This window comes from Pieris brassicae, chromosome 8, assembly GCF_905147105.1.
Source record: "Pieris brassicae chromosome 8, ilPieBrab1.1, whole genome shotgun sequence".
Lineage (NCBI taxonomy): Eukaryota > Metazoa > Arthropoda > Insecta > Lepidoptera > Pieridae > Pieris > Pieris brassicae.
In genome coordinates this window covers 1,686,617-1,697,908 of record NC_059672.1, presented here as the reverse complement: position 1 = coordinate 1,697,908, position 11,292 = coordinate 1,686,617, and the positions used below count along the sequence as shown (strand labels likewise).

General features: G+C 33.7%; 4 protein-coding genes across 8 annotated transcripts in view; 2 read left to right on the top strand and 2 right to left on the bottom strand.

Annotated features, from left to right (window-relative positions):
- The first annotated feature begins 152 nt into the window (after positions 1 to 152).
- On the top strand, positions 153 to 1,331 carry LOC123713447 (mitochondrial carnitine/acylcarnitine carrier protein). The gene has a single exon (XM_045667117.1). It carries the CDS (start codon positions 277 to 279, stop codon positions 1,171 to 1,173), a length of 897 nt encoding a protein of 298 aa, XP_045523073.1. The 5' UTR covers positions 153 to 276; the 3' UTR covers positions 1,174 to 1,331.
- Positions 1,332 to 1,380: 49 nt separating this feature from the next.
- Positions 1,381 to 2,598, bottom strand: LOC123713446 (G patch domain and ankyrin repeat-containing protein 1 homolog). Its single transcript, XM_045667116.1, has one exon. It carries the CDS (start codon positions 2,427 to 2,429, stop codon positions 1,515 to 1,517), a length of 915 nt encoding a protein of 304 aa, XP_045523072.1. The 5' UTR covers positions 2,430 to 2,598; the 3' UTR covers positions 1,381 to 1,514.
- A 2,028-nt stretch (positions 2,599 to 4,626) lies between these two features.
- Positions 4,627 to 5,704, bottom strand: LOC123713219. The gene is made up of 2 exons (XM_045666786.1): positions 5,297 to 5,704; positions 4,627 to 5,133 (listed from the first exon to the last, which is right to left on the bottom strand). The coding sequence occupies exons 1-2, from the start codon at positions 5,504 to 5,506 to the stop codon at positions 4,639 to 4,641; spliced, it is 705 nt and encodes a 234-aa protein (XP_045522742.1). The 5' UTR covers positions 5,507 to 5,704; the 3' UTR covers positions 4,627 to 4,638.
- A 500-nt stretch (positions 5,705 to 6,204) lies between these two features.
- The window catches only part of LOC123713504 (NPC intracellular cholesterol transporter 1), a 59,269-nt gene continuing 54,181 nt past the window's right edge, over positions 6,205 to 11,292 (top strand). For all 5 annotated transcript variants that reach the window (XM_045667206.1, XM_045667204.1, XM_045667208.1 and 2 more), the window contains exon 1: positions 6,205 to 6,532. In XM_045667206.1, coding sequence (XP_045523162.1) covers positions 6,449 to 6,532 — 84 coding nt within the window. In that variant the 5' untranslated portion in view covers positions 6,205 to 6,448. The remainder of the gene's footprint in view (positions 6,533 to 11,292) is intronic.

Here is an 11,292-nt window from a genome sequence, read left to right as displayed (position 1 = left end):
TGTTTAGTGTTGCTATAAACCATGAGTTAAATTGAAGAATTAAATTTTGGAACGACAATTGACTTTTAAAATATAATCAATCAAATCAAGACATATGGTATTATATCTCTTGAGCATGCCAATTAGCAACCCAATTGTAATCTGTGGAAATTGACCCTTTTGGACTTTGACATTTCAATTTAAAATTTTAAACATAAAACAAGTTTCTGACAAAAGTTTCCTCAACTGCTATAACTAAAACTTTCCCTTTAACTGCATCACAAATATTCAATTAAAATGTCTGAGAAAAGTAGCCCTATAAAATACTTTTTAAGTGGCGGCTTTGGCGGTGTTTGCACAGTTTTAGCAGGACATCCAATGGATACTATTAAAGTAAGATTACAAACTATGCCTCTGCCGCAACCAGGCCAGACGGCCTTGTACGCTGGCACCATCGATTGTTTCCAAAAAACTGTTCAGAGAGAGGGATTCAAAGGTCTTTACAAGGGTATGTCAGCACCATTAACTGGAGTGGCACCTATTTTTGCTATCAGTTTTTTTGGTTTTGGACTAGGGAAAAAGTTGATAAAGTCGGATGAAGAGCAAATACTTACTAGGACAGAGCTGTTTGCGGCTGGTGCTTTTTCAGGTATATTTACAACATCTATCATGGCTCCAGGTGAGAGAATTAAATGCTTACTTCAAATTCAACAAGGTGGCAGTGGACCACAAAAGTACAGTGGTATGCTGGACTGTGCCAGGCAGTTATATGCAGAGGGTGGGATCCGAAGTATTTATAAGGGTAGTGTTGCCACCATTTTGAGAGATGTGCCTGCAAGTGGAATGTATTTTATGACCTATGAATGGGTTAAAGAGGTTTTAGTACCTGAGGATGCTAGTGCTAAATTAAAAATGTTGGCAACAGTTGTTGCTGGGGGTTGTGCTGGTATAGCTAACTGGCTGGTAGGCATGCCAGCTGATGTTTTGAAGAGCAGATTACAGACTGCTCCAGAGGGAACTTACCCTAATGGTATGCGAGATGTGTTTAAACAGTTAATGGAAAAAGAAGGTCCTACAGCTTTATATAAAGGGGTAGCTCCAGTAATGATCAGAGCTTTCCCAGCTAATGCTGCTTGCTTTGTTGGATTTGAATTGGCTGTCAAATTCCTTGACTGGGTAGCCCCCAATCTTTGATTACTACTTCTAGTCTAGTAACAAATTTGTATGATAGTAGATAAGATAAAATGAATGTTACTTTTATGATAAACTTCTAATGCAGATTTCCGTGCATTTTTGAATTCTTTTAGTATAACAATTTATTTATATAATGCTCAATAAAAAAACCTTTTATTAAAAAAAATATATTTCTTAAAATTGTTTACTATATTATATTCAGAAAAACAGAATTTTGTTAAGTTCAAGATGTGATCAGTGCCTTTTGAAATAAACTTTAATTTTTGCCTGTTTAAATGTTGTTTATTTTCCTCATATTTGTCCTTAGGAAATAGAGTAATTGTGGAAATATATGTTACATTTTAGTAAAACTCTCTACGAAACCTGATCTCCATTATTTTATTTTTATGCACTTCTCTTTTTAAGAATTTTTTATTGACAATTTTAGGAGATTCTTTCTGAGAACATTCTTCCTTTTTTTTTAATCCCAGTCCAGTTCTGTCATTCTTCATAGTTGCTTTAATTGGATATTTAGCACCAGCACCATCTGGACCTAATCCTGTATCTTTGTCCCAACCCTCCTTCAACATAATTTGAAATCCCTTATTTGATTCAGGAATAACATAGTTTGTTGGAATTTTCTTTCCTTTACTTACATTTATATTATGTAGTGTAGATGACAAATGTTGTTCCCTATCAGAAAAAAATAAGTTGCCACAAACTAGGCACTGATAGTCTTGTTTTATTAACTTAACTTGTGTTTTTTTTGGTTTGATATCTTCAGTAGCTGGCATAAGAAGTATATTAGCTAGCACAATATTTTTGTTTTGTATGACTAAGCTTTGGGCAGAGTTTCCAGCTTTATCTCTAACAGTTGTATCAATACCTCGTTTTATTAGTTCTTTTACAATATCTACTGAATTCGCCTGACATGCAATCATTAGCAAACTCCAACCAAATTCATCTTTCAAGTAAATTTTATCTGGAAAAGTATCTAAAGTAGACTTTACCACGTCAATGCAATTGTTTTGAACACTTTGAAATAATTCTTGGTCTGTCAGGTTAGGGTCAATCTTACGTTTACGAAGTAATTTTTCATGCACACTGGATTCCTCATTGGCAACTGTGGGAGGGTGTTCTATGTTTGTCACTTCCTCTAAATAGAGCTTCCTAGCTTCCTTTCCGCTAAGCTTTGGGATAGGGAAATTGGTAGATGGTACAACAGCTGCATCATCAGGTGTTGGACGGACGAAGTTACTGTAATCCTTATGGTACATTGTATTAGAGAAGTTATGTCCGAAAACAGAACTTCATATTTAACACATATTTTATTCAAATAGCCGCACAAACTATATAGATTTTTTTTAATTCAAAGTATTGTAAACAAAATTAACATAATATCGGAGTGCATTATAAATACAAAATCATAAATGTTGATAACTAAAGTGAAGTATGACAACTGGAAAATATTGCCAAAGAACTGTCAACTGTAATAACGTGAAATGTCATATTTTAAAGGTAACAGATTTTTACTTGAAACTGGCATTAAGTCAAACTATTGCCATAATATAATAAAAAGGTAACAGATGATATAATTGTTTTTATATATCCATTTGACTAAAATATCATAACGGAATATATACAGGATGGGCCATATGAGCGTTGGCAATTAAATTCTTCAATTTGTCGGAAATGCATGGCGTGGGGCAGCTGGGGGATATGTTGTTAGCTGCGCCGCTTCCTGTAAATTTAGTCGCCATGGAGGGGAGCACAGATCGACACGGGAGGGCAGCGTGCATTTGTATCCGAGCGTATTACGAAATCAATAAGTCAGTGATTACTGCACGACGTTTGTAGCGACATGATCACGGTTTACGCGATTTAAGTGAAGTTCGAAGCGCCAATGTGATATCGAAATGGATCAGACTGTTCGAAACAACCGGCTCAACAGTACCAATTAGGCCTCGTGGTCGCCCAGTTTCTACAAGATCAGCTGACATTATGGAGCGAATTCATGTTTCAGTTCAGCTAAATCCGCAACAGTCAACACGTAAGAGGAGTCAGTCTTTGGACATCAAAAGAACGACTTTGCGACGAATTTTGAAGCATGATTTGCATTTGAAAGCTTATAAGATTCAGGTAGTCCAAGAATTAAAACCAGATGATGCCAATAACCGACTTAACTTTGTCAATTTGATGCTCGAGCAGTTCAACAATTTCAACAACGTGATGAGGCCAATTTTCATCTTAATGGTTCGAAACTAATCAACGACTCTTGCATGAACGTCCACTTCACAGCCCGAAGCTTGTCGTGTGGGCTGGGATATCGTCAACCGGTATTATTGGGTCATACTTTTTTGAGGCCGAAAGAGGGCAAGCGATGACGGTTAGAGCTTACAATTATTGCAACACCATAACAAACAATTTGGCGCCAGCTTTGCAAGAATTTAAGACAATGCCTCAAGGATGTGATTTTAACAGGATGGGGCCACATGTCATACGGCAAGGGTATATAGAACTGCTGAAAAATGTGTTTCCCGGAAAACTCATTTCAAAAAGGAGGATATTGAAGGGCCACGTAGCCCCGATCTCTCCATACGATTATTTTCTATGGGGCTACCTCAAATCGGTAGTCTACGAAAATAATCCAACCAATTTAGAGCAGCTGAAGAGGAATATTATTCGGGAAAGTAACAAAATATCGAGAACAATTATTCGCCTCCTGTTTCTAGTGTGCCAAGCAGCCGACGGAAGTCATTTGGACAACAATATTTTTAAGTCTTAAAAATTCTTGTTTTTACTTTTTTAAAATACAATATATTTAATATATTTTTGTTGTCTCGTAGTTTTTTTAATTGAATATTGAAGCTGCCAACACCCTTATCCCCTGTATTATTTGAACCTTTTTTATAAAATACTGAACGGCTGTAATTGTGATTGTAATGTAATTTATTTTTCAGCGAAAATGGTAATTTTAAGAAATACTTAGTAATCCATGAACAAACTTTTTTGAATTTAAAAATTATCTTTTGAGCCTAGTGTACATATGTCACAGATTTGTTAACTTCGGCTCGAAACTCTCACGATGCATGTCGTCGATGTCCTCGCCAATACAAATCACGACACACTTGCAATATTTAGTTGCTCATGCCCACTACATCTACCATAAGATAGACGTGATTAGAATAATTGTGTTAGCTACTTTATGTGCTATCCAATATTATTCCTTTCTTGTATACTACAAAAATGAATAAAAAATATCATATTTCGCCGGTATAAATATAATTTCAGCATCCACACAATCACGCTCACGTCCCCTCGTGAAGAGTGTGGATGGGCAATTAGAGGTTATTGTATTTATATACAGAAACCTCCTATCTGCTATATATAGAAACCTGTTAGTAGTTTAATAATGAATATTACCCATGAATTTTCCAAAATACATTAAATAACAAAGAAAATAAATTCTAAAGATAAGCGGTAACATCATTTATTACATATTTCCTTAGCAATACTTTTTAAAGCTTCTGTTTGTTCTTTTAACAGCTTTAACTTTTGTCTAAAATAATCTTTTTTGAAATTAATAAAATCTTCTTTTAGTTTCATTTTTCGTTTTTCATTTGATAATAATATGTCACAATTTATATTACAACCTGTGGGTTCACAATCATGTTCATTATTTTTATAATTACTCTTATGGTTAGATTTTGTTTCTGCGGGTTGTGGTTCTATTGCAAAAACTTTTTCTTCTTGTGGTGATGCCGGTTCACTGATGGATTCATGGGATAGATTCTCATCATGAAATATCTCTTGGTTTTCATCTAACATCACAAATTCTGTTGTTTCTGTAAAATCCTCATCATTCTTAGAATTTGAAAGGCATTCCTCCTCTAGTTTAGTAATCAAAGTTTTTATAGATGGTCCATCATTAATTTTTACTGAATTCCTTTTAAAATATTTTGATCTCATATCCTGCCATGACTGAAAAGTTTGGTATGTTAGCTAAAACTATACATTTAATTATTGAGATCTTGTGTCATTATAATAATAAAATTTGTTTGTTAATATTAAAATTTGATACACCAATAATCACTATTTACATATTTTGTCAAAGTTTAGCAGAACACTTAAATTATTAACTTACTTTTTTCCATTGACGCCAATGTTTTTTAGATCCAGGTATAGAATTACATTCTTTTGCTATACTTTGCCATACCCGTTGAGCATCCATATTAGTAAAGTTCTGTGTTCTTTTTCCAGATAATAGCATTGGGTGTTTTGATAGAAGTTCAATTAATTTTTTCTTTTGTGTAGGCGTTACATACAAGTTTCGCTTTCGTTTCCTTTCCTCCATTTATTAAGAATATAAATTTTTCTGTCAATTTTAAATTATTTAAATATAAGCTGGCTGCCTTATAAAGAAATTTGTATGTATTATTTAAAAACGATCTTATTTATATACATATTTTCATAAAAAACAACACTCATGACAAGGGATATAAAAACACTTAAATAAAAACTCGACTAAAGAAATATAGCCATAGCCCATACATATAAGATTATAAAATATATGCCTAACTTTTAATTATTTTAATTTTTGTTTGTTGATTGTTACCCCACAGATTACTGATATATCAGTATGTAATGAATCTGTGGTACAACAGCTTATTATTAATTACTATTCGTTTTGACATACTTATTACGATGAACTCTAATGTTAAATCTACTACTCGTCCAACGATAGCCCGATGTACCATTTATCGTAATTCAAAACATTTTTTATATACGAGATCAGATTTAGCGCAAAGTTTTGTTCTTAGAATTTACCCTGTAAGGCTTTTCCTCGTGCTTACCTGAGATTTGTGATAATGATTGCGTGCTCTATATCTATTAAGAGTATAGTTCCCAAAATAATCCTTGTTTTAGTTCAGTATAGCCAACTTTCTACATCTGCTGGTTTTTCGGTTATAGTGTTACTCAGTACGGTATAGTCTGTGGCTAAACTGCGGAGTGCTAATATGACGTTTGGTTGTCGCTGTTGAGTACTAGTATACTGTATAGTATATTAGGCATTGGTCTGTGCTTCGGTCCTAAATTCAAGAATCCCTATAAAGTATAAATTGTCATTTTCATTTTGGAAAATAAACTTGGAGGTCGAAGTAGTGCGTCATAATCATTTATGTTTAATTTTGGTTGGAGGCACTGATTAAATAAATAATATTGTGATTCCAAGTATGATATGACAAATAAGTAACAATAAAATTTACCTTTAAGTTGTGAAGTTAAGTGAGTCAAAATGGCTGGCAGCGGAGAAAGGATTCTACAAAAAATTATACCAAGCATCCTTGGATTCTTGTTACTGCTTTATCTATCAGAAAATGTAAGTTTCAATAAATTCTATTATAAACCTAAAGATTATGTACGCAATCGGTGTAATACCTAAACAAAATAAGTGCGATTAGTAAATTTGCTTATCTTCATTTCTTCGCAAAAAGGTAGTGTAAGCAATAAGCGAATCAAGGTGACTATGTAGTCATAAGGAAGTGATATTATCAACTGGTTTCTACAGCTAAATATGTCATTAGAACATGAAGAAATAAAGCTTGTAAAAGTTGCAATTTTCTAAAAGATAATTCTGTACCTGCAATATTTTAATATTTAGGACATATTTTGTTTATTAATATATTTTATTTTATGACCTTAATTTGGCTTGAGTTACAAGTTATAGTATTTAGTTAATACTTAGCTGACATATGAATGTACTTTGTTAAGTATACATTAATATTATTAATACCTCTACATATTTTACAGTTCTTGTCCACTGTTGATTTGCATCAATTTTTTCTCACTTATAATTGTGCCATAAAACAATAATTATACCTAAATCTACATTTTATGTATTGTTTACCTTTGATCCTGTTAGCTAGATACTTTGGCTTAGATGATAGTATGTAGTATACAGTCATATGTGTACTAGTTCTTTTTCCGCCTACATCTCTCATCATAATTTATAGGTTTCTACTTGGTTATTAAGTAGTATGTTAATATACCATTAATGGTTCCTTATATTAAATAAAAATAGAAAGTATCACATTGGTGCCGTGTTGTTACTAGAATAAAATTATTGTTACCTCAATGTATAAGTGTCATATTTTAAACATAAACTATTGTTGCTGTCAAATTCTTATAACAACATATGAAGAAAGCCTTTGAAGATTTTTCTGGCTGATTATTGTATTACTGCCCAATACCATCTATTGAATACAACTCACAAATCTTTACATATACATATACTAATCAATTGTGATTAAAATTAATGTAGCCTATTACAGCTACCGCCTCAATTGAAGCAGGGTATGGATGGATCTTGATTGTTTAAATTGGTTTGAGTATGCCCGTCAGTAGAGTATAATTGAGGATGATATTTTTTATTTTTCTAAATTGTCAGTCTATGTAACCTACAGGAATGAATTAAGAATGAATTAATGAATTAATTCATTTAATTACATTAGATTGAAAATACCTAGGCTCAGGATCGAACAGGCTCTAGGAAACATTACATTTTTTAAAATCTAGTGTTTAGAATAAAAATTTTATTTTATTCTAAGCAGGATTTATGCAAGAAGAATAACAACCTTATATTCTCAATCAACTTTATTATTTTTTTGTTCTGTTAATATTGCATGAAAATTTATACAATAGCAGTATAAAAACTTTTTTTACTACCTTGTTTAAACGGTAATAAAATGCGAAAGATGTCATTGAAGAACTACTGAGCAATAATAATATAATAAATGCAGTGAGCATTGCACGAGGAAGGTCTAAACTTAATATACAAATCACGATATCGCGAATTGTTACGTTTTATGGCATTACAATTTTAAATCAACTTTCCTAAATGCAAAAACTGTTTTGTTGCTGTGTATGTTGAAAATTTTGCACATATTAGACTCTGGTAGGAGTACACACCTTTTGTTGTCGTACTCGTGACTTACGGTGGTAGTTGAACTGTAGTTAAATTTGATAACCTTGTAGATAATTTGTTAATACATACTTTGTTGCTTTAAATACTTGTAACAATTTAACAATATGCATCAGTAATGATGCCCGCATTGGCTAACCGATATTTGATTGGCTCCATTACCCTGAGAGACTTACGTAATTATTATATACACATTCAATAAATTTAATATGATATGCTATGTAATACATAATGTGTTGCGAGTGTATGCGTGTTTTATATTTAATAACAAGCACTGCATAGTGTAACATAACAATATTTGGACTTTTAAGAGGGTTTTGTTCACAATATTTCAAAGTGTAGAACGCCACGCGGGTTTAATGGGCATTGCGTACCCGGATTTCTGATAAGCAGACTGGTGTGGGCCAAGCCCCACCTAAGATACAAAAACAAGTGAATAAATAAGATTTTTTTTAATGTTCCCTTTTTTATAAAGTTCTCCACCGTAAACCGTATCTTCTTACTTCTTTATTGTATTAACAGTTGTTTTCATGTAAGTAAATTTATAAACTCTCCTTACCTTTGTCGTTCGGTCATGGATTCATATTTTTTTTAATCAATTTTTATCGTTTAATAGGTTTAATATTTGCTTCAGTAAATAATAAATAAAACGAACGCAAATACATATATAACACTATCTAACTGTCGTTAAATACGAACAGAAATGTATTGGCAAAGTAGTACATATTTAACAGGTGTGCTAAAGTTTACATTACCTGGTGTAATGGTTCAGAAGTGGCGTGCGATCAATACCAGACCTATGTAGGGAAGATCGATAGACGCCACTGTCGGTATTTTGCCCAATCCATTGTTAGTGAAACAAGTATTAAGGATATTCTTTCCTCAATGCGTGGTTAATACTATTCTATACAGTTAAACACTTGATTCCTTGTGAACTTAAAATCATCGTTACTAACCTAGAAGACCAGTGAAACAGAACTTTCTTCATATGGTAGTTATAACCAGCACTAATCGATTTGTCAATGTACGTTTATGACTCAGTGTGAGTTACACGAAGCCATTGAATTTTAAATCAAAGACTAGAATTCATAGAACATACAGATATATGTTTAAAAAAGAGCCAAGCCATTTTATGAATATTACTATATCTATATATAGATACGGAGCTGTGTTGGGCTAGTGGCTTCAGCGTGCGACTCTCATCCCTCACCAGCGGTCGTAGATTCGATCCCCGGATGTGCAACTATGGACTCCTCTCCTATGCTTATATGTGAGAGAGAGGAGAGGAGGATATATGTGTGTTCGGTCGAACGATGAAGGAAAACATAGTGAGGAAACCGGTTTGCTTTAGACCCAAAAAGTCGACGGCGTGCGTCAGGCACAGAAGGCTGATAGATTAACTAAGATTAGATAACTAGATTAACAAATGATCACGAAACATACAGAAATCTGAGGCCACCAGACCTAAAAACGTTGTAACGCCATAGATTTATTTTTTATTATATTTTATGGATGTTATGATCTGATTTAACAAGGGACGAAAGCCTAGACTTCTCACTTATATTCAGAATTAATTACGGGTGGGATACCTTAATCTAAGTTCGTAAATATCTTCTTCTGTCATATAACGCTGAAGAATTTCCGCTTCGTCATGCTTATACTAAAAGCCAGTCCATGATTGGAGTTTTTGTGCTTATATTACTAAGACATTTAATTTCAAGTCATTACTACCACAGTATATTATGCCTCAAAATTAGGACCTGTTATCGTATAATATTCTGGGAGATATATAACTATGTGGCGTCTATGTATTGGCACTGACCTCTGTATAAACTATGTGCTCACTACGGTCACGAAAGGTTGAGCCATTATTCGATTAAAGGTATCGCAAATGTATGATATTATTTTGGTTGTTACTGAATAATTTAAACAATTTTGAATAATGGTCCCATTAGAGAATTATGGATCTGTCTACATGATTAGTGGCATGCCCCAGTCAGGTATATACATATACGCTGGACATCTTACAGAGTCCATGGAGTGCTGATAAATAACTCTAGCTGTATCTGTCTTAATTGGCTTGTTTACGCCTTGACTGTTAATAATTAAAGACGCGTGTAGTATTACCATAATTCTAGAGTTAAAATTAATGTCTGGAACATTGTGTATAATTAGCTCTGTTACCGGAAAATCCTGATTTATGTCCCATCGTGACGTCAAATGCGATAACTTTGCAATGCGATTCGTACAGTGTGGATTTGATTGATACATTACTTTGTATTGACGTTAGGAAATGTCTAATTATACATTTGTAACATTGTATATATTATTTGCTTTCGTAGATTTAAAGTAAAAGTCGATTCGTCATCAGTTCTTAGGTTATGCTTTTGTGTTGGGTTAATATGTTTTGTAATTTCTTAATAGGCATATAAGTTTCGAGCTATTTGTTTGACTTATGATTTATTCTCGTTTTTTTTTTATGACTACCTCCAAGAAAATATTGTTAAATTGTTACTTAATATGGAAAACATTTGTACTTAAATGTAATAGAAGGCGAATGGGCAGGAGGCTCACCTGATGTTAAGTGATAGCGCATGGATACTCACATTGGCAGAAAGTGCGTCGGCGGCCCTTTTAGAATTGGTACGCTCTATTCTTGAACGTCCTTAAGTGGAATTGGTTCGGAAATACTTCAGTGGGCGGGTGGTTCCATATAGTGGTGGTACACGGCAAAAACTGCCACAAGAAACGCTCAGTTGTGGAACGATGGACTTCGAGGTGATACGGATGGTATTTTGTATTCTTCTTTGACGTCCGATAATGAAACAGGTAATCAGCTGCAGGTAATACTAGTATGTTCTGCTGGTTGCTTTGATATCTTGAGAGATGAGGTGTTGGTAAAAGATATTTCGCATATCATGTACCTACCGCTAAAGAAACTAACAAATCATTATTGGATCCACTCAAAATTCGTTAGAGAATCGACGACATGCTGAATCTCTTCTAAAGAAGAGTTCTTAATTTAGTCATATGGTCCGTTGCAAACAAAATTACTTGGACAAGCCGGTTGTCGTCGGCAAAGTGGAAGGCAAAAGGCCAGATCGGGCAGAGGGCCTTCAGCTGGAAGATTCGGCTGAGCTGAGGGAATCTACAGACCG

What these genes read in the sequence shown, in the direction of transcription:
- LOC123713219 (XM_045666786.1), bottom strand. Translation starts at nt 5,506, where the DNA reads ATGGAGGAAAGGAAACGAAAGCGAAACTTGTATGTAACGCCTACACAA. An exon ending in ATTGGCGTCAATGGAAAAAA is followed by an intron (nt 5,134 to 5,296) that starts GTAAGTTAATAA and finishes CAAACTTTTCAG; the next exon opens with TCATGGCAGGATATGAGATC.
- LOC123713446 (XM_045667116.1), bottom strand. Translation starts at nt 2,429, where the DNA reads ATGTACCATAAGGATTACAGTAACTTCGTCCGTCCAACACCTGATGAT.
- LOC123713447 (XM_045667117.1), top strand. Translation starts at nt 277, where the DNA reads ATGTCTGAGAAAAGTAGCCCTATAAAATACTTTTTAAGTGGCGGCTTT.